This window comes from Mobula birostris, chromosome 17 (genome assembly GCF_030028105.1).
Source record: "Mobula birostris isolate sMobBir1 chromosome 17, sMobBir1.hap1, whole genome shotgun sequence".
NCBI classification, from domain to species: Eukaryota; Metazoa; Chordata; class Chondrichthyes; order Myliobatiformes; family Myliobatidae; genus Mobula; species Mobula birostris.
This window is the reverse complement of record NC_092386.1, coordinates 70449725-70473126: the sequence shown is the minus strand read 5'-3', so window position 1 is coordinate 70473126 and position 23402 is coordinate 70449725. Positions and strand designations below refer to the sequence as shown.

Here is a 23402-nt window from a genome sequence, read left to right as displayed (position 1 = left end):
ATTGGGTGTATTTAAGGCAGCGGTTGATAGATTTTTGATTATTCAGGACATGTAAGGATATGGGGCGAAGGCAGGAGAATGGGGCTGACAGGGAAAATGGATCAGCCATGATGAAATTGCACTGTGGGATCGATGGGCCAAATGACCTAATTCTGCTTCTATGTCTTATGGGCTTATGGTCTTGTATTATATTCTTCATAGGCTCTCTTTAATATGGTTGTGGAAGTACCACGTTGGACAAATGCCAAAATGGAGGTGAGTTATTGTGGGGGACAATCCTCATTCTTAATGCAACAGCTGTTAATGAGTTATATAAATTGTTGTTCATTTCAATAACTCAGGAAGACTCAGTGAGAAAACTGAACCAGTAATGGTGTGTAATAACAGAATTTTGGCAACAGTGTATGTTCCACTATTTTCAAAGAGCAATTAAATGAGCCCTTTTACCATTGCCTTGTAAAATTATTCCTTTTGAAAATTACTGATAAATCTGTTTTACCATTCTTTGAAGTGGTGAGCTCCAAATCTAAATGGCAAGAGATCAATGGGCTGTGAGATTCAGAGGGATCTGGGTGTCTAATTGAGGGATCTAATTGTGAAAACCTAGTGCAGGTACAGAAAGTAATTTGGAAACCCAGCAGAACGTTATTTTTTATTATGTTCATTGAATGTAAAAATAGAGAAGCAATACTTCAATTACATAAGACATTGGTGAGAACACATCTAGAGGTCTGGCATACAGCATTGATCTCCTTATATATGGAAATATGTAAAAGTATTAGAAACAGTTCAGAGGAGACCTACAAAACTGATATTTGGTTGTTTTATGAGGAAAGATTGAAGAGGCTAGGATTTTATCTGCTGAAATTTGGAAAAGTGAAAGGCAAATTGATGAAGACTATTTTAATCAATGCTGAAGGATTTTAACATCATAGATTAATAATGTTTTCTCTTGTATCAGAATCTATAAATAAAGGATTTTTTAAAACAGCTAAATAGCATGCAACCTCTTGTCTCAGGCATTTTGAGCCTTTGATACTTTCTTCCTCAAAAAACTTTGGAAGCAGAGTCTTTGAATATTTTTAAGGCAGAGGTAGATAAGTTCTTAATAAGTAAGATTAGATGAGACTACAGAGTTGAAATTATAGTTAGATCAGCCATAATATTGAATGGCAGAGCATTCTCAAGGGACTGCATTGCCTACTCCAGTTCTAAATTCGTATGTCCTGAAGGGTATAAAGGAATTTCTCCTTTTCTTCACCAACTTTCTATGCTCACACACATTTGTGTTCTTTTCTGCTTCTGTAACAATCATTAGCTTACAATATGAAATTCTCTAATAAGTCGATTGAAATAAAATTTTGAAATAGAGGATTTTTTGAAATTAGTAGTTAATGTGGTTTAAAAAGAGTAAAGAGAAAGCCCAAGTAGGCTTACGATTTGCCCCTACCTTTCCTGGGCATCCATTCCTGATGGAGTATCTTTATACCATTCTCAACATCGCAATATGGGAAATCAGGCAACAATTTCCAACAGCAACTTTAGACCAAACATGAAAATTGTGATTTAAGTAATTGACTGGAATGATTGTTGATGACAGACGAAGTGGTTTGAGTATCTCAGAAATTGCTAATCCCCTGGGATTTTCACACATAACAGTCTCTGGAGTTCATAGAGCGTGGTATGAAAAAACAAAAACATCCCCTGAGTGGCACTTCTCTGGGTGAAAATGCAAGAGGTCAGAGGCGAATGGCCAGACTGGTTCAAGCTGACGGGAATGTGACAGTCACTCAAATAACCGTAGTGGAGCATCTCTGAATGCACAACAGGTCGAACCTTGAAGTGGTTGGGCTCGAGCAGCAAAAGATCATGAACATACACTCATTAGGTACCTGCTGTATCTAATGAAGTGCCCACAGAATGTATATTGGCCAGGCTGCTGGGGAGAACTTGAAGGTTCACGTGATATCACCAGTGGGTTTGCTTCCCTCTTTGATACGGTAAGTGTGAGAATATTACACAGAGCTCCCAACACAAAGATTCTTTCAAATGATCATTTAGTTCTTCATTTGACCTTCAAATTTCCCTCTCATGTATTAAAAATGGAAATAATAGACTAACAGCTGTTTCAGAGACAATACTGGAATTGTTCTCGACTGTTCCTCAGTCTACTATTTATGTGAGCATAGGATTTTTCTCAGAGATTTTGAGTTTCTTGTGGTGGCCTCTGTTAACATAGTTTTTCATTGGATAATTCAAAGACGTCACAAAATAAGAGTGTGCTGTTTCATAGTATGTTACATGTTGCAGGACATCCATAGCCTCTCTCACTCAATAATACCATTTTGAGATCTAGGCACTCAAAGTCCTGCACACAATGTTAAGCAGAAGAGCAGCTAATCTATTTTAGTGATGTTGGTTAGGAGGCCACTGTTGGCCAGGATTTGGGTAACTTTTTTTAACAAGTACCCTGGGAACTTCTGTCTATCTTGGCAGCTTAAGAGAAAGAATCATAAAAATGGTTAACTAATTTCAGTTTCTTCAGGAGGATTTTTTCTCTCATTGTGCAGCTGTAACATTATATTATGTTTTTTTTCAGATCGCTACAAAATTGCCTCTGAACCCAATCAAACAGGATATTAAAAAAGGAAAAGTACGTTATGTAGCCAATATCTTTCCTCACAAGGGCTATATCTGGAACTATGGAGCATTACCACAGGTGAAGCTTTTGAAACTTAGTTTGCGATAATAGCTTCCATTACTTATTTAAAGTAATTCTGTTTGAGTGCCTTAGAATAAATCCTTCAGCTGGTGTGAAATTGAAGATCAACACATGCTCAGTTTTGACCTTTAAGCATGTGTATTGTAGTTCTCCCAAGCTGTCCCTGGTTAAACACAAGGAATGGGATGGGCGAGTACGGGGAGAGGGACACATGGAATCTTTGAGCTTTTGTGCTTGATATTTTTCAGTGATCCTTGGTGTAAGTAATGCTTCCTTTTGTGTTACAGTACTCCTATCGACCATTTGGTCGTAGGATCATAGTCATGGGGTTTAACAGAGAAGAAGGAGGCCTTTCAGTCCAATCAGTACCCACCTTCACTAATCCCATTTGCCTGTGTCGTGGTTTCTCGTTTCTCACAAGTGACAAGGAGACGCAGAAAACTCATCAAGACGTTTTAAACTTTAATTTGCAAATCAAAGCTGAGACAATCAGAAAGCTAGTAGCTGACTGCCCATCGAGGCTTGTATACAGCATTTTTTATAGCAATTTTCCTACCTTAGCTACATTATCATATCCAGTCGGCCTGTGATTACATATCATCAATATATCCGCTGTCGACTTTCCACTATTGTTTTACTCCCCAACTTAATTATGTTCTAGTTTACATTTTAGACCATATGTCCTCTCATCCCTAACCACAGTTATTTCTTAATTAGTCTTGCGTTGACATACTGCCACATATTTCATCACCTTACTCGCCACCGTTATCTTTCTACTTGGTTTCATTCTAGTTCTCTTCGTGAATTAATAGTGAACAGGTCAAAAGTCATGGCTACATAGTGAATACCTTCTATTGAGCTAGCAGTGGTTACATAGTAAATACATAGAAAATACAATGCATTTTCCAATATAATCTGCCCTTTGAGACCCACAGGGTCTCATACAGAGAGAGAGAGAGAGGACTGAGAGTCTATGCACAAAAACTCAAATAAAGCCCCGCACTTACTCCCAAATTTGGGTTAAACTATAGTTTCCTGCGCTTAGGATTCAAAGTGTTCTCTCCCTACCTCCCTAGGCCGCTGAGCCAACAACCCGTCCCTTTGTATCTGAGACAGGGAAAAGGACTCAGGAGCCTTCACAGTCTAATCCCCACATATTTCATCTCTCTCCTGTTGGTCTTGCGTGTCTCGTAGACTATACGAATACATCATCGGTGCTTCTTTCTCCATAGGGCTCGACCCAACAATTTCCAGGAGCATCGGAAACCATTTCATTGCAGCACGCACTACAAGCGACTTGAGGCATGGAAGAAAACAGCACAGAATGACCGCACAGCTTAGCAATACAATACCAATGGTTACTGCAATCTTGGTCAGCCATGCTCCCCATCCTCCTAGTTTACTGTTTAACCAGTCAAAGAACTGGTGTCCAAACCCTGCATTTTGTTTAACTTCTTTTCTTAGATTTTTCAGTTTATTCATTGCTCTGGTAAACGATCCCTCCGGACTAGTGTTATTCGGTATAAAAGTACAGCACTGTTCCCCAAACATTACACAAACCCCTCCTTTCTCTGCCAATAGCCAGTCTAGTACCTGTCTATTTTGCCACGCCACTCTACTGGTCGCATGTAGCTGCTGTCCCAAAGCCTCTAGTGCATCATCGGTGTAGTTAATTAATCTCTGTTGATTATAATATATATAATTTATCCATTCAACATTTTTGCTAATCCCTATTACAGGTATAAGTGCTTCCCAGCCCGCAGCAATCTCATTTCTTGCCTTAAACTTGTTAGGTATACCCCTCGGCTGTCCTATACTGTCGATCCGAATTGTCAGGTCAGGCTCATATTTTCTTTTCCTCTGTTTTAGTGTCTGTTGCCTCGAGGTGTCAAACTGTATTTCAGGGGATACTACAACTTCTTGAATCAGCATAACACGCGTACATGTACCCGCCCAATTAAGGGGAAGCGTGGATCTCAGACCCCCCTCCTGTCCACACAGCCACCAGGTATCTGTTAACGGGATGATCTGGGAGTTCAGTGCACCCTGGGGCAGAAGGGTACCTGTCTCGTATCTTCGGCCTGGGGTTACATCCCAAATCTTAACACAGTTGCCGCTGAAATGCCCAACCGAGAAGTCACCTGTCCGCGTGAAGCATTCATAACTCAAATTTTCCTGCATTTTAAGCTTTCCCAATGTGGGTGTCTGGCTTCTTTTATTTATAGCCCACAGTCTGCTGTAATTGCAGTTACAGGCAAGCTTGTTTTGATCAAACTGCGAGGAAGCCTGGTATAACATACACCAATAAGGGCACATTGGTGTGCTATCAATACATTTCTGATAACGAGGATCCGTCCCGCTACAAATTCCTATACTGCAGGTCTTGACTACACTTGGACACTGCCGCGCACACTGCCCCCTCCGCTCCTTTCGCCATTGCGTGCAGGTGGAGGAGTTGTATGGCATGGGGACTACATGTTGCACCAGTCTTGCCCTTGAGCATAGATAACAATTCTGTCTCTTCATTATCCCTGCTGTATAATTTGCCCATTGGTACCACATGTTCTGGTACCACGGTACGGAGGTAACCGTTGTGCTCCCCTTACTCCTTTCTCTCAGGTTTTGTGGGATCCTAACAGTCCCATGCCACATCTGCCAAATTAATGGTCTCCAAATCTGCACAAGAGTATCTGAGTGTATCATCCCGGGGGGCGGGACTGGTCGCCCCCAAGTCGTCCCCATTATCTGAAAGAGTACTACCATCCATAACCCCATCCTTAGGGTCTTCGGGCCTGTCCTCAGGACCAAAAATTTCCCTTATTACTTAGTCAAGTTCCTGCGGTTCAGTGTCAGCTTCTTGTTGCTCTTGTCTGCCCCCTACTGTTTGTTCCTCTTCACCACTTACCTCGGGTGGCCCACCTGACTGTACCTGCGGGATTGCTTTAGTACAGTGATTGAGATGATACCAGGTGGAGCGTCCTTCCACTTGAACTGCGGTGGGTGATGCTTTGGTTACTGTAAAGGGCCCTTCCCTTCTGGCTTCGTTCCACTTTCTTCGAAACACTCGCACGTAGACCTGGCTTGATTGGTCCTTCCCCTTGATCGATCTCTGGCTCTTTCTGTTTTTCCTGTGCATAAATAGACCTATGCATCATAGTTAATTGCCGCATGTATTGTTTTAATTCCAATTCCAGTTGTTCCAAACTAGGCCCTTTATATGGTCCTCCCCACTGGGGCACTGGCATGGGCTTTCCGGTTAGCATTTCATGCGGTGTTAGACACGTCATCCGATCAGTCTGCATGCGGTAACTCATTAATGCTATCGGTAGTGCATCGACCCAGTTGAGTTTAGTATCTGCACAAATTTTGTTTAGTTTGGCTTTTAAGGTCCCGTTAATTCTTTCCACCATACCCTGCGACTGAGGGTGATACACACATCCGAATCTCTCAGTGCTTGCAGTACTAACTTGACCACTTTTTGGATGAAAGCTGAACCATTGTCTGAGCTAATTTCTGTCAGTATCCCAAACCTTGGGTTCACTTCATTTGTCAGGAATTTCACCACTGTTCCTGCCCCTTGATCTTTCGAAGGTACTGCCTCTACCCATCTGCTGAATCTGTCGATTACCACCAACACGTATCTTTTTCCTCTTACTGTTTTTATCATGTCTACATAGTCAATCACTAGGAGTTTAAATGGCCCTTCAGGTACGGGTATATGACCTATTGGGGTTGTAATTCCTTTCCGAACGTTATTCTGCGCGCATACCTCGCACTGTGAGAATACATGGTCTACTGAAGCCTGTAAATAAGGCGACCAAAATCCATCCTTTTTTATTTTCCTTATTACTTTCCCCCTTGCACAATGATCCATCCCATGTGCTTCTGAGATCAGGATAGTCAGTAAAGGGGTGGGAGCTACCAGTAGGCCATCTTCCGTGGTCCATAGGCCTTCTGGGTTCTGTTTGGCCCCCCTTCGTCTCCACAGTGTTTGTTCTGGCAAAGTTGCCTTTCCCTGTATTTCAATTAGGTCCTCTACCATAGGTTCCGGCTCTAGACTTACCTGGGGTGCACTGACAATGGATGTACACCCAGACGCTTTCCTGGCTGCTTCATCTGCAGCTTGATTTCCCTTTGCTACTGCATCGTTTCCTTTTTTATGTGCCTGGCATTTTACTATAGCCAGTGCTTTAGGTTTCATCAGTGCTTTTATTAGATATAAAATCTGCTGACAGTGCTGTATGGGATCTCCATTGCTCTTTTTAAAACCTCTCTGTTTCCACACTGCCCCAAACAAATGACACACTCTATGAGCATATGCTGAATCTGTATAGATAGCTACTTTCTCTCCTTCCATCATTTCACACACTGCTGTCAAAGCTCTGATTTCCGCTAGCTGGGCGGAGCACGGTTGGGGACATGCCTCTATTCTGATGACCTTGAAGTCTGCCTGATCCTGTTGCACTACTGAGAACCCTGCGTGATTCCCATCGTGATCCCTGTAACAAGAGCCATCTACGAACAGGACCTTTTTATCTTCGTCCTCTAATGGTTTTGATGGTAAATCTGCTCTCAGTTTAGCGAATGTCATTGTTTTCCCTACACAATCATGGGGTTCTCCTTCATACCTTAAAAGGACATAATCGGCTATATTACTGGTGGTGCATCTCTGTGTAGTTAGTGTCAACACAAATTTCCCCCTTTCCAGTAATTCTGCTACCTTGTGTGCGTACAGAATCACAGGATAGCCCATGGTTACGGATGATGCCTTTTCATATGCATAGTATAGCGCCGCCAATCCCTGGTAACAAGGTGGGTACCCCTGAGCCACCTCATCCAGTTTCGCACTGTAGTATGCTATCGGTTGCTTTGCTTTACCTGTGCCAGTCTCCTGCATTAGAACTGCTGCGGCATAACCTTCCTGTCGGTTGGATACGTACAGATGAAAGGCCTTCTCGTAGTCAGGCAAAGCTAATGCTGGGGCTCACTGCAATTCCTGCTTTATAATATTTAAAGCCGCTTCCGCCTCCTCATTCCTCTGTAGATTACTCCTCAAGCTTGTATGTCCTGCTTCCTTCATTATTTTCCTCAGTGGCGTTACAATTTCAGCATATTCCCCAATCCAATCTGAACTATATCCTGTCAGTCCCAGAAACGTCATCATCTGTCTCACTGTCTGGGGCTTGGGAGCTTTAGTTATAGCCTCAATTTGATCCGGCACTATCGCCTTCGCTCCCTTCGATATCACTCTACCTAGGTATTCTACCTGTTGCTTGCAAAATTGCAGCTTCTTTCTAGATACCTTATGCCCTCCATGCGCCAGTCTCTCTAAAAGGGTTATGGTATCCTGTTCATACTGTCCCTCACTTTCAGAGCAAATCAACAAATCATCCACATACTGTATCAATGTACTTTCCAGCGATATGCCCTCTAGGTCCGCCTTTAACACTTGATTAATTATGTGTGGTGAATGTTTAAACCCTTGCGGCATTCTGGTTGTCTCTGTATGTAAATGCAAATAGGTACTGACACTGACCTGCCAGGGGAACGCTGAAAAAAAAGCCGAACACAAATCAATCACTGAAAAACAGTCTGCCTCTGGTGCAACATTAGTCAAGAGCGTGCGTGGGTTGGGAACTACCGCTGGCCAGTCCTCCACTACCTCATTCACCGCTCGCAAGTCATGCACCAGTCTCCATTTAGATTTATCGGCTTTAAGGACAAGTAACAGTGGGGTATTACATGGGCTGTCTGTCCTTTTGAGTATTCCTGCCTCCAGTAGCCCTTGTATCGTTGGCACTATTCCCTCTTCTGCCTCTAGTTTCAAGGGATATTGTGATCTCCTGGGTGGAACTGCTCCCTTTTTCGGCTTTATTTCTACCGGACTGGCTGTTCTTATTCTCCCTACATCCGTGTCATGTTGTGACCACAGTATAGATGGTAACCTATCCAGCCTGTTATCTCTCTGCTGGCCTTCCTCCTTTCCCAATAACGTCAGGTGTGGTTGGGGAGTTACTTCGACCTCCTTTGTCGTTCCTACTATATCTATATCTACCTCTATTTTATAATAGTTTTTGTCTCCCGATACCCACACCTGTGGCATAATCTTCCTCCACACGGCTACGGTTCCAGCGTGCTTTACTAAGGGTCCTAGGTCTTTAGACTGATGTCCCTCATTTACCAGCAGCGTTATGTGGGGCTCAGCTTCCGGTATCCTGTACCATTTCTCCAAGAAGGTATTCCACCGGACTTGCAGGGCTGCCCCTTGTCTCCCAATTACTATAGCTTCTCCTCTTAGGTGCCACTGGTTGCCTGCCTCCTTGTGCCATCTCTCCTCTAGCTCTTCATTCTGAGTTTCGTCAAAACTCACTGTGCAATGTAACTCGGGTTTGGGTGCTACAGCCTGGGGCAGTATAGCCTGCACGCCCTTTTTCCATTTTTCCCAGGTTTCCCAGATCCTATCCAGAAGACATTAGCTTTCTTGACTTGCCGCACTAGTAATTGAGCAATTACTCTTTCCACACTCAACCCACTTCTGGTACATTCTAATTTTAATTCTAGTTTTAATAGGGCATCTCTGCCTAGCAAATTTATCAGAGTTCCTTTGGACATTAATATCGGCAAAACTATTCCTTTGCTGCCCATTCTTAATCTCACTGGAGCTGTACATTGTGTCAACTGTGTTTTTCCCGAGAACCCTACAGTCTTGATAAATTTTCCTGACATGGGGAGGTGAAGGGCATACTGCGGCTGTATGCAAGTATACGTGGCTCCAGTATCTATCATCATTGGTTTCAGCTGCCCTTCTAACACAACCTGAACAATGGGTTCCTCTTCTGCCTCCCTTGTTATCACTGGGTAGTGTCCCTTCCCACCTGGGTTCTCTGGGCACCCCTAATGTCTTACATAGGGGTTCACGGGTCCACTCGGCCCTGCAGGGACTGGTCCTTGGCTAGACTGTGGTTCCCATCTCATTGGTTCCCGCTGGTACGTGACAGCCCATGGCTTATGTGGGCAGTTCCTTCTCATGTGTCCTGGCTGGTTACATCCCCAGCACAGTCTCTGTATCTCTCTCTTTCCCCTTGTTTCCTTACTGGCCCTTGCTGCCCATAACCTTTCTGCCCCCCTCCTTGGGATTTCCAGTCCTGTCTGTGCTGCTGTTTAAATTTATCCTGTCCCTGATAGGGCATTTGCGGAAAAGCTCCCCCAAGGACGTTTATTATTGGCATGGGGTTTTCTGGCCTCTGTCTTACTGCACGACTGGTCCTCCATATAATGGCATTTCATTCATTTCAACGGCTGTGCTTAAATCGGTCACTGCTGGCAGCATGTTCTTGCCTTTTTCTTTTTCCTTCTTTTTAAGTTCTTCAAGCTGCATTTGTATCAGCTTTCTTTGCACTTCTTGCTGCTCAGTCAACTTTCGTTTGTCTTTTCGATATTTTTCGACTGCATGGACTACATGGTCCCTGAATTCCTGTGGGGTCACTGACATCAGTCCAACCACTTCCTCAAGTTTAGACTTAACTTGGGGAGGCATCGCATCCAAAACAGTGTTTCGGAACATCAAGGTCATAAATGGGTTGCCTTCCACCTCTTGTTCAGTTTCCAGTCTCCATCTTTTCAACTGATTTTCTATATAGGCTGCTGGATTTTCAGTGTCTCCCAGTGGATCCCCTTTCATGGCTTTGGGGTCCATTTTGGGTGGATAGAGCTCCCTGAGGGCCCCCCATACCCTCTGCCTCACTGTGTCAAATCTGGCCCCGTCAATCAGTGTGCTGTCCGCATTCTGTATGCCAGCCACTTCCATCAGCTCTTGTAGTTTGGACGTTCCCATCAGCCTTATCAGCAGCACCTTAAAATCTCCCATAGCCAGCGTTCATCCCGTGGTCTCTTCCTTAAAGGCCCTAATCCACTTCCCTGCACCCTCATGTAGGCTGGGCAGGGTGTTTTTCAGCCCTTCCAGGTCCTGGAATCCCCAAGGAATATACTGTACTTGTCCCAATCCTTTTACTAACAACGGCATCATTCTCCCTTTCCTTTCCCACATTCTTCTGACTCTCCTCCTCGCCTGACTCCCCACCTGTTTCTGAGCACATTTTTACTGGCGGCCACATGATACTTTCCGGGGTTTCCTTTCTCCCTTGGCCTCCTCGTGGAGTTCTTCCTTTCTGCCTTGAGCTAGCATTTGCTTGGGCCCATGTGAAATCCTCAAACTCCCCTTGGAAATTCAGTCTCCACTGTAATTTCCTAATCTCTCCCTCTGTTTCTAATATCTGCCTTTTCACTATCTTCCCCTTCAAGGCTCCTATCTCCTATCCTCTGGCTACACTCTCCTGCACCCTCTCTTTTGCTACTTAACTCTTGCTCTCCCGACAAGTCACCTTCTGCTCTAGCCTGTTCAGTTCCATGCCCATATAACAAAGATTTCTCTTCATCCCTTTTCACTTTTAATTCCTGTAACCCTTTGATCTCTTCTTCTATTTCCCTTTTCTCCTGTTCTATCTTTGCCCTGTCTTCTTCTATTACCTTCCGTAGTTTCTCCTGCTCCTTTTGGTGATTCTTTCTTTCCTCCTCAGTATCCCAGACTTTAATTTCTCCATTTAGATCCACTCTTCCTGTTATCATCGGACACTGCTTAAGGGTTTCTTTCTCATAATAGGCAGGAGGTTTTTCTACGTCTTCGAAGCCGGCTCCCTGTTATGCTTTTCCTTTTCTTTATCAGACTGCTCTTTTCGTTTCTCAGTGTCTTTTTTACTTACTATTAATATACTTCCCATCTTTCTTAACCTTTCTCCCTCCATCCTAAAGAGTTTTAACACTTCAATTTCTTGTTCCCTTTTTTCCTGTCTTTTCTTAGATTTATCTTTGGGTTTGTGATTTTTAATTAGCGCTTCCATTTCCTCACATAAGCTTACATCAAACGTTCCTTCTCTTGGCTATTTCGTGACCAGTTTTTTAGTTCTTTTTTCCCATTTTTCTGAAATTTCCCTGATCTTACCTTGACACACCAGGAATTTTCTGCTCAATATTTCTACTGCTGTTCCTTTCTCTGTCATGTTGTTCTCTTTTTCCTTTTTCTATTATGGTATTTTTAGAATCTCACGACTTGCCTATTTAATAATACTATTTCTCTAATTCTATTTCTATGCCTAGCCTTATGGTTTATCTCACCAGCGTCTGAATTATCTATTAAACTATCTTTATCTCTTATTACGTTCTGCCCGTGCAGACTCCTACTTAGGGCGGTATCCACAGAACCTTTTCCTTTTACACCTCGCCTATGCAGACCCTTACACTTCTTAAGGCGGTATTCACGAGGATTTTTAATTCTCCTTCCCTGCCTGTTCAGACCTTCGTTTCGTGCGAAGCGGTATCCACAGGGACTTACCAACACCACGTGGAATTTTCTTACTTATTATTACTTTATTCGTACTCCACTGCCGTGCTCTTGATTAATCCTCTGAGCCTCCTTTTATCCCCAATTCTGCCAGATTCTTTGGATTGGAGAGACCCTTCGGCAGTTGCTTCACACTTCTGAGTCCCCGAGACCCCCCAAAACCAACAGAATTCTTAGTTCGAATTATCACAAAAAACGCTTCCCTTTTTTCTTTGGGTGCACCCTTAATTCTGTTAGCCCCGTGAGGGTCCCCGAGGGACTGGGAAGCGTCCCAATCTGCCGTTCCCTTTCTTGCGGGTCTCTATCCGATCCTGTTTGTGACGCCAATTTTGTCGTGGTTTCTCGTTTCTCACAAACGACAAGGAGATGCAGAAAACTCGTCAAGATGTTTTAAACTTTAATTTACAAATCAAAGCTGAGACAATCAGAAAGCTAGTAGTTGACTGCCCATCGAGGCTTGTATACGGCATTTTTTATAGCAATTTCCTATCTTAGCTACATTATCATATCCAGTTGGCCTGTGATTACATATCATCAATATATCCGCTCTCGACTTTCCACTTTTGTTTTACTCCCCAACTTAATTATGTCCTAGTTTACATTTTAGACCATATGTCCTCTCATCCCTAACCACAGTTATTTCTTAATTAGTCTTGCGTTGACATACTGCCATATATTTCATCACCTTACTCACCACCGTTATCTTTCTACTTGGTTTCATTCTAGTTCTCTTCATGAATTAATAGTGAACAGGTCAAAAGTCATGGCTACATAGTGAATACCTTCTATTAAGCTAGCAGTGGTTATATAGTAAATATAGAAAGTACAATGTGTGCATTTGAGTAAATACTGTAATACATAGAAAATACAATGCATTTTCCAATACCTGCACATGGTCTCTAGCTTTCTTTGCCATGGCAATTCATGTCCACTCCTTCAAATATTTCTAGTCACAAGATATTCAGGGGATATCAAAGGAGAGCGAGTGGCAATATTGATAGTGGAGAAATTATAGTACTAATGCTGAAGAAGCACCAAGGGCCAAATCTATCATGTAGGATGCCAACCTGTCGGAAACATACTGAGCAAATTTGCAGAGAAACGACAGAGATGTGCAAGCAGCTTTTAGCCATGCAAATACAGACTGGGAAACTGACAACATAGGGGTCAAAGAGGGAGAGAACTCACTGGAGTGCCTTCCGGGGACCTTTCTTGATCATTCTATTTCTGGTCTGATAACAAAAGCAGCAATGCTGGTCTAGGTTCTGGGAAGTGAGCCAAGCAATGTACAGGCATTTATCACTATGTCAATATCTAGAGAAAGGATATATGTAGATCTCTCTACTATAAAAATAGTCTGTTAAAAATAGATCTGGACTGGATAAACAAGAATAAAAGTTAAGGAGACACAGGAGACTTCAGATACTGGAAAATGGAGCAAAAAATCTGGAGGAGCTCAGCGGATCAGGCAGAATGTATTGGGGGAAATGGACAGTCAATGTTTCTGGTCAAGACCTTTCTGGTGTAGTCAGTTTGGGTGCAGGAAAGAAACAGGAGGGTGTTGAATAAAGGCAGTTACATTGTACAAGAAAGCAATTGGCTCACATGGACTGGGAAAATAGATTAAAGGATAAGCTATTAAATCAACAGTGACAGACATTTAAGGGGCTGCTTTATAAATTCAAAGGAATAGTACTGTGATGAGAAAAAGGCTTTATGGGAAGGATGCATTATCATTCAATAAGTAAAGGGAATTGCCCTCTGATGAAGGCACTTGCATTGTGCTGATTTTTAGGAAGAATCCAGGATTTGGATCCAGTGACAAGGAAGCACTTCTAGCATTTCTCCATGTCAAGATGGGGTGCCGTGAGGAGGGGAAACTGCAGATACTGCCAATGTCTTTCAAACATAATGGGTTAGCAAGATGTGATGAGAATACAAAGTGAGGCTGAGTGGGCAGAAGGATTATAATGAGGAAAAATATCACTTTATCCACTCTGGAAATTTTAAAGTTAAAAGTAAATGTATTACCAAAGTACATATATTTTACCATAAGCTACCTTGAGATTCATTTTCTTGCAGGTAGTTGCAGAAAAAAAGAAATACAATGGAATTTTACGGACAAAGACTGATTGGCACAGTAGTGCAGTGGTAGTACGATGCTTCAAAGCTCTAGCAATCACCGATTGGGTTTCAATTTGCCCAATGTCTATAAGTCTATCCATTCTACCGATGACTCTGTGGGTTTCCTCCAGGTGCTCCAGTTTCTTCCCAAATTCCAAAAAGATGTACTGGTTACGATTAGTAAGGTGTGGGCATACTATGTTGGCACAGGGAGCATACTGCTAGCATATCCTTGGACTGTGTTGGTTGTTAACACAAATAGTGCATTTCACTGTACTTGACAAAGTTTTGATGTGCATGTGACAAATTAAGCTAATCGTTAATCTCTAAAAACAACCAATGTGCAAAAGAAGGCATACTAAATAACAATAATACTGAGAACATAACTGTAAAGAGTAGTTGAAATTGAATCTGTAGGTGTAGAATCAGTTCAGAGTGCTGGTGAATGAAATTTTCCATACCAGTTGAGGAGTTTAATGGTTGTAGAGTAATAACTGTTGGTGAACCTGAAGGAGAATGAGTAACACAAAATGCTGCAGTCTGAAAGGATCCTGTGCCCTGTAGTACATGAAATTCTAAAAGACGGTACACTGGACCAACAGATAGTTAGAAAGCCAAATAGCATATGACCTTTTGCTCCCTTTTTCTTAAGTTATATATGCAAATGCATAAATCTTTCTATGGTGATTTCTCACACTCAGTACCTTCATAGCCTATTTTTTTAGTGCAGGTGCAATGACCTTGGAAAGAGTGAGAGCTTGTTTGATGTAAATATTTAATAATCAAATATTTTTATTATTTCTGCAGACTTGGGAAGATCCCTGTCATAAAGATCCCAGTACAAATTTTTGTGGAGATAATGATCCACTTGATGTCTGTGACATTGGGTCAAAGGTTAGTTGTTCAAGCACTTTGTTTCTTGACCTGACTGACTCCCGGTAATCATGCTGGATAGATGCTTTGAATGGTGTTATTAGCAGCCAGGTAAAAACAGAATGACCAGGTTATTTCGCTAACTAGTTAGCTGGAAGTTAACCAAGAGCAAATGAAAGCATTCTCACTTCCAAATCAAGAAGTGTCTCTACCAGCACTATAGCATGAGAGATCGTGGGTCATGGAACCTGGAGCAGATGGTTACTGTTTTGGGTCAAGGCCCTGCATCAGCATTAAAGAGGTTAGAGGAAAATGGCTAGTATAAATGTGTGAGAAGGAGGGATGGTAGGTGATTTGTGGAACTTGGTTAGGAGTGGGGAAGGTTGATGAACAAATGGAGACAGCTGGGAGAGGTGGAGGGGGAAATTTAGATACAGCAACTGGTGGGTGATAGGTGGAAATGAATAAGACTAAAAGTGGGGAGAGGGGAGGGGGAAGGTAGAGACAGAGACTGGAAAATGAGAGTGAAAACAGAAAAGGGAGAGATTATGTATCCAGCTAGTGGAGGGAATAGGTAAGCTAAGGCAAGGGAAAAAAACCCAGATGGATAGGTGTGTAAGTGATAGGCAGATGAAACTCAGTGTGGGGGGAGAGAAAAGGTGAACAAAAGGAGAGAGAACTGAGTTAGGCCAGCAGGAATGGAGTACAAGTGTGGGCTACTTTCTAGGTGGCATATCATGCAGAACCTTAACAGAAGTGTTATGGAAATCCATATATACCACATCTGTTGCCTTCTCCTAATCAACCTTCCTCATCACTTCATCAAAATACCCAATCAAATTCTCAAGACAAGATCTCCCATGCACTAACCATGTTGGTTATCCCTAATCAGATGTAAGTATCTCTTATCCCTTAGAATGCTTCCCAGCAACGTAGCTACCAAAGATGTTAAGATGGCAGATCTAGGTAAAGCACAACATTTGCTGTCCTCCAGCCTTCTAGCACCTCACTAGGGGACGGTGATATTGCAGATATCTCAGTAAGGGCTCCCACAATTTCTTCTCTAGCTTTCCATAGTGTTTTTGGATAAACCTCATCTGGAACGAGAGATCTGTCTACTTTCATAACCATGGCATATGCAGCACCTCTTCTGCTGTTTTATGGTCTGCTTCTACAGCTTTTCCATTCTCCAGAGTAAAATCAAAGGAGAAATAATCATTGAGAATTCTGCCTGTTTCCAGCAGTTCCATGCGTAGATTTCAGTCTAAGTTTTGAGAGGTCCTATTCTCTCCTTACTCTTTTTTTTCCTTAATGTGCTTAAGAAATCTAAAAGGAGTCTCCGTAATTTTCTCTGCCAAGGCCATCTTTCTTGAAGTATACTCCAGCATCCTCTGTCAGAATCAGGTTTATTAACACTGATGTCATGAAATTTATTGTTTAGTGCCAGCAGTATAGGTCAAGACAAACTGAGGAACTTGAAGCTGCTCACCCTATCTACTGCTAATCCCTCAAGAAGGATTGGTGTGTGTTCTCCCAACTTCCCGTTCCTGAAATCCACAGTCAATTCCTTGGTCTTGCTGACGTTGACTGTGACACCACTCAATCAGGCAATCTGTCTCGCTCCTGTACGCCTCCTTGTCACTGTGTGCCAGCAACAGTGGTGTCATCTAGAAAATTTATCGATAGCGTTTGAGCTGTGCTTAGTCATACAAGCATGAGTGTAGAATGGAGCAGTGGGCTAAACATGCATCCTTGAGGCACACTTGTGTTGTTTGTCTGTGAAGAAGAGATGTTATTATTGATCCAAACTGATTATAGTCTACTGATGAGGAAATCAACAAGGCTCAGGTTTTGAAGCTTGTTGATTAGTACTGAGGAGATGATGGCATTGGTATATATCTCTAGTGATTTACTTGATCCCAGCTGCTTGTATCCGATCCAAGCCTTCTTTTACTTGACCCAAATTACAATATCCCTTAAAATCCAGGGTCCCTAACTTCCACAGTGGGCATGTGGTTAGGTGGTTAAAGCATTCGACTAGCGACCTGAAGGTCGTGAGTTCGAGCCCCAGCCGAGGCAGTGTCCTTGCCGGTGTTGTGTCCTTGAGCAAGGCACTTAACCATACATTGCTCTGCAATGACACTGGTGCCAAGCTGTATGGGTCCTAATGCCCTTCCCTTGGACAACATCGGTGTCGTGGAGAGGGGAGACTTGCAGCATGGGCAACTGCCGGTCTTCCATACAACCTTGCCCAGGCCTGTGCCCTGGAGAGTGAAGACTTTCCAGGCGCAGATCCATGGTCTCGCAAGATTAACAGATGCCTTTAATCTTTAACTTCCACAGCTTCAACTTTTACTTTAACAGGAATATGTATTCCTTGATCTCTTGCTATCTCACTTTTAAGAACTTCCCACATGCCAGAGGTCCTTTTGCCCACAAACAGTCCAGCCAAGTCAACCTTTGTAAGTCCTAATGTGATCTTCATGTATATAGGACTGGGATAGAGTATGGTGTAATCTATAAAATATCCAACAGACTTAACTAGCAATTAAATAAACAAATGAAACCAACAATATTTGTAGATTAAATGAGTCATAGGCTATATATTGATTCTCAAAATTTTTGGAATAATTTCAATTTATCGCAAATGTGAATTTTAACTTCTGCATATTCCACTTTTGTTTCTAGGTATGTTCTTGTGGTGATGTTATTCAGGTAAAAGTGCTGGGAGCTTTAGCTCTTATTGATGAAGGAGAAATGGACTGGAAAATCATTGCTATCAACAAGGAGGACCCAGATGCACAGATGATTAATGGCAAGTTCATCTAGTCTACAATGTTTGTTAAATTGCATTAACCTTTAACAGCCAGGGATAATCTTCTTGGCTCTGGATAGATTTCCAGGTGGCTTCAAGATGGTAATTGGAGAGTGGAAGTTTCAAAAGAACTAACTCCATTAAGATATTTCTATCCTGGGATCTAAACCAGCCATTTTTCTATACTCCATATACTTTGGTGATTAATTACACACTCATTCATGACAGGATAGAGGCAAGCAACAGTCCTTTATTTTCAAGTGTGATTGAGATTTTCTCAAAAATTCAGGATGTTCCCTTTATGAATTTATTGTCTGAAGAATAACATTAAGTTACCTCATTTCAATCCTTTCCATTAGTGTCAGGCACAACAAAGCTGTAAATAACAAGCAAGGACTATTCTAGAAACCAGTTTCTCAGATGTGTCAAATAAAATCAGGAAGTTTCAAAACCACATACAAAATCCTATCTAAAGATAAAAGGCAAAATCATTTTGGTTTAAAAGGTAAAAGGCCAGGCAAATTTATTTCTATTATGATGAAAGTGGTTATACCCTGGTAGGTTATCGAACTTTCCTCTTTCCAAAAGTGCTCAGACCTAACGATTAGTTTTTTTTTCCTCTTCCTTATTTTATCTGAGACTAGTGGTTTTTTTCAATAATATATAAACTATTTGGCTATCCAATGTTGACAATTAGCCCAATTTTTGAGAAAACCTCAGAAATACTCTCCCTTGAAGTGGTTACCACAACCAAGACAAGTGTGTGTACACATACAGAGATAACCTGTAATCAGTAAACCATCTACAGTATGTATTAAAGTGCTAGTTGACCTCCCAGTCAGATCCTTCCTGCATAGTTGGAACATCCCTCTCAATGCCCATTGCCCCTGGGATAACTGCACTGAGGGCAGATGGTCATTCACCTCTTTGCGGGTTGTTGGTTTGCAAAGAGGGTGTGGAGAAGGCTGCAAAGGTCTTTGAATTTGAATTGACTTTATTACTTACATCCTTCATTTACATGAGGAGTAAAAATCTTTATGTTACATCTCTGTTCAAATGTGCAATATGCAATTATAGTAATTTATACAACAGGATAGTCAATATAACATAGAAATACAATTGGTCAGCATGAATTAAGCAGCGTAATGGCCTGGTGGAAGAAGCTGTCCCAGAGCCTGTTGGTCCTGGCTTCTAAGCTGCGGTACCGTTTCCTGGATGGTAGCAGCTGGAACGGTTTGTGGTTGAGATGACTTGGATCTCTAATAATCCTTTGGGCCCTTTTTACACACCTAACTTTGTAAATGTCCTTTTTCTTTCTTTTTAAATCTTTTTATTCATTTTCAAAATTATAAACATAATAACAATGTTGATACAAAGAGATTGGAACAATCTTATTATTAATAAACATATACAGAAAAGATTTAAAATAACATAGGTATAATAGACTTCCAAACTCATGATGAAATTAATCATAAAGAAGAAAAAGAAATAAAAAGAAAAAAAAAAAATATATATATATATATATATACACACAAAGAAACCCCCCCCCCCAAAAAAGAAAAAAAATACTAAACCCAAAAAAAGCAAACGGAACAAAACAGGACTAGACCAATATCTTAAATCCAACACGCTCAGTAATGTCGTCAACTCCGCTCCTCTATTCATATATTTTAAGTTAATAAAGAAGATTCGGAAAGATCAAATTACATCATATGAAAATGTTGCGTAAATGTCCTGAATAGTGGGAAGTTCACATCTACAGATGCGCTGGGCTGACTGCACCACCGTCTGCAGAGTCCTGCGATGTTACAAGTTGTGCTAAGCAGCTGTGTAACAGAGAACTGTCTGATCTGCAGGCTCTTCCAAGGGACACACACAAATACGGACTTCAAGTATTGCTGGAAGATCATCATCTTGGTGGAAGACACCCTGTGTTCTGCCTGAAACTTGTTGGTCTGCCAGTAGTTTGAGATGTCCATAGAGGAATGCTGCCAACAGGTACATTCCAGATTGCAGAAGGCTCGGTCTAGAGCGCTCCCACTACTGGACAGCGAGGGGCTGGGCCAGGTGGGAAAGCCCCTTAAATATTCTATTAACATATTACTCCAGAGGGCGGTATGAGTGGCAATGGTGCTATCAATTTAAAAAAATGTAAGTTAATACTATTTAATGCATTGTCCATGATGAAAAGCACAGTGTATTCTTATATTATTATGAATGAAGTTTATTTTGTATAAATAAAATATATCAAAAAACTAAACAGCAGAAGGTCATAGAGTCATAAAGCATGGAAATATCCCATTCATTCCAACGCATCCATGCCAACCATGTTAATACACTAATCACATCTTCCATTACTTGGCCTCTAGCCTTCAATGCTTAGGCAATTCAAGTACTCATGTAGACACTTTGTTAACGCTGTCACAGACTCTGCTTCCACCACTGTCTCCTGCGGTTTGTTCTACTTTAGGTACCATTCTTTGCCTGGAAAATGTTTCTTCATAACTTCCCTGTAAATCTTACTTCCTGCCCAAAATATGTCTTCTACCTTTATTCACCACTAATAAGAGGAAAAGATTCTTGAGTCTACCCTATCCACACTGCTAATAATTTCATGTACCCCAATCTTAATCTCCTCCACTCCAGGGAAAACAGATCTACCATCTTCAATCTCCTCTCACTTCATCCTGATGAATCTCTGCATCTTCTCCAGTGCTCTCACATCCTTCCTACAGTGTGGTGTCCAGAGTTATACGCAGTACTGCATCTGAGGTTTGACCATTGTTTTATAAAATTGGAGAATAACTTCCCTACGCTTGTATTCAGTGGCTTCTTAATCATGTTATCTATCTGTACTGCCATTTTCAAGGATCTTTGGACTTGTAATCAAGATCACTCTGTTGCTTACTGCTCCCACCAACCCTACTGTTCATGCTTTTTGTCCTCTGCTCATTATAACTCCCAGAAGGTATCTTCTCACACTTAACTGAATTAAGCCCCATCTGCCATTCCTCAGCTCACCTCACCAATGCATTGATAGTATTCTGTAGCCTAAGACTACGTCCCACACTCTCAGCAGCTCCACCAATCTTAGTGTCATTTCTGAACTTACTGCATCCAAATCATTTATGCATATTTCAATCAGACAGCGGCCCAGCACCAATCCCTATGGAACACCACTGGTCACAGGCCTCCTATCACAAAAGCGATCCTCTACCATCATACACTCTCTCCAATTTGCCAACTTTCTCTGGATCCAATAGGCCCTAAACATTTGGACTAGACTCCCATGTGGGATCTTCTAGAAAATCTTAAATAAATCCATGTAGACCATGTATACTGCACTGCCCTCATTTATACTTTTTGTTTTGTCCTCAAGAAATTCTGTCAGGTTGGTCAGATAAAGCTTGCACTAGCCAAAACTCTTTCTGGCTACCTCTGACAAGTCCTAGTCTTTCCATGTGATCTTTAATCCTGTCCCTCAGGATTATTTCCAATAACTTCCCTACCACTAATGTCAGGCTCACAGGCTTTACCCTGCTGTCCTTCTTGAAAAGGGAGACTGCCTTTGTCATTCTCCAGTCATTTGTGGCCACCAAGCCTTAAACATTTCCAGTTAAACCCCAGAAATCATCTTCCTTTGCCTCCCATAACTGCCTCGAATAAGTCTCTATTAATTTTTCATTCAACTTTATTTTCTGGGCTAAGGTGAAGGTGGAGTGGAGTGGAGGTAGCAGGGCTGCAGACCCCATAAATAATAAAACAAACCATAAGCTCCAGATTATGGCCACTTGTTTGGCTAGTAGCATTAAGATCCAGCTGAACTATCTTGCTCTTGTACACCTTATCACCATCTGAAATTCTGCCAACATTAATTGTGTAGTCAGCAAATTTATAGATGCATTTGAGTTATGCCTAGCCACACAGTTGTGGATGTAGAGAGAGAAGAGCAGTGGGCTAAGCACATACCCTTGAGGTGCGTCAGTGTTGACTATCTGCGAGGTGGAGCTGTTCTTTCTGATCTGCGCAGATTGTTGTCTTGCAGTGAAGAAGTCAAGGATCTAGTTGCAGAAGGAGGTACAGAGGCCCAGGCTTTGGAGCTTTTTGAAAGAAACTACAGGAATACTTGTGTTAAACGCTGAGCTGTAGTCACTAACCAGTAGCCTGACTTAAATATTGGTATTGCCCAGGTGATCCAAGGCAGGGTGAAGAGCCAATGAGATTGTATCTACTGTAAAGATCATAAGATATGGAAGTAGAATTTGGCCATTTGGCCTATTAAGTCTACTCCACCATTTCTTCATGGCTGATTCATTTCCCTCTCAGATGTAATCTCGTGCCTTCTTCCTGTATCTCCGCATGCTCCGACTAATCAAGAAACTATCAATCTCTGTCTTAAATCTACCCAGTGACTAGGCCTTGACAATTGACCTTTGGCAACAAATTCCACAGATTCACCTCTGGGTAAAGAAATTCCTCCCTACCTCTGTTCTAAATGGATGTCCCACTATTCTCAGGCTGTCTCCTCTGGTCATAGACTCACCCACAATAGGAACCATCCTCTCTGTCAAGGTCTTTCAACGTTCGATAGGTTGCAATGAGATTCCCCCGTCATTCCTCTGAATTCCAGTGAGTACAGGCCCAGAGACATCAAATGCTCCTCATGTGATAAGCCTTTCAATCCCAGAATCATTTTTGTGGAACTTCTTTGAACCCTGTCTAATGTCAGCACATCCTTTATTTGATAAGCGGATCAAAACTGCTCACAATACTCCAACTGCCGCCTCACCATTGCCTTATAAAGCCTCAACATTATGTGCTTGCTTTCATATTCTAGTACCCTCAAAATAAATGCTAGCATTGTATTTGCCTTCCTCACCACTGACTCAACCTGCAAATTAACCTTCACAGGGACTCCCAAGTCCTTTTGCATCTCAGATTTTTGAAGATACGCTCCATTTAGAAAATTGTCTATGCTTTTATTTCTGCTACCAAAGTGCATGGCCATACGCTTCCCAACACTGTATTCCATCTGCTGCTTCTCCAAGTACATAACATCCACCGATTCTCCTTTGTCTATTCTAATGGTTAGTTCTTCAAAGGATTCCATCAGATTCGTCAGGTAAGATTTTCCCTTAAGGAAACCATGCTGACTACAGCCCATCTTATCATGTGCCTCCATGTACCCCAAAGCCACATCCTTAACAATTGACTCCCAATATCTTTCCAATCACTGAGTTCAAACTATGTAGCCTAAATTTTCCTTTCTTCTGCCTCTCTTCCTTCTTGAAGAGTGGAGTGACATTTGCAATTTTGCAGTCCTCTGCAACTGTGGCAGGATCTGTTGATCTTGAAATATCAGTACTAATGCCTGCACAATCTCTTCAGCCACCTCTTTCAGAACCCTGGAGTGTAGGCCTTCTTTGTCCAGGTGACTCTTCTATCTTAAGACCTTTCAGTTTGCCAAGCAC

The 23402-nt window shown here is 42.0% G+C and overlaps 1 protein-coding gene across 4 annotated transcripts in view; it reads left to right on the top strand.

The window, feature by feature from the left end:
• LOC140211752 (inorganic pyrophosphatase-like) overlaps positions 1–23402 on the top strand; it is a 69172-nt gene that overhangs the window by 13920 nt on the left and 31850 nt on the right. For all 4 annotated transcript variants that reach the window (XM_072281891.1, XM_072281890.1, XM_072281887.1 and 1 more), the window contains exons 3-6: positions 202–255; positions 2600–2719; positions 15051–15137; positions 17805–17931. In XM_072281891.1, coding sequence (XP_072137992.1) covers positions 202–255; positions 2600–2719; positions 15051–15137; positions 17805–17931 — 388 coding nt within the window. The remainder of the gene's footprint in view (positions 1–201; positions 256–2599; positions 2720–15050; positions 15138–17804; positions 17932–23402) is intronic.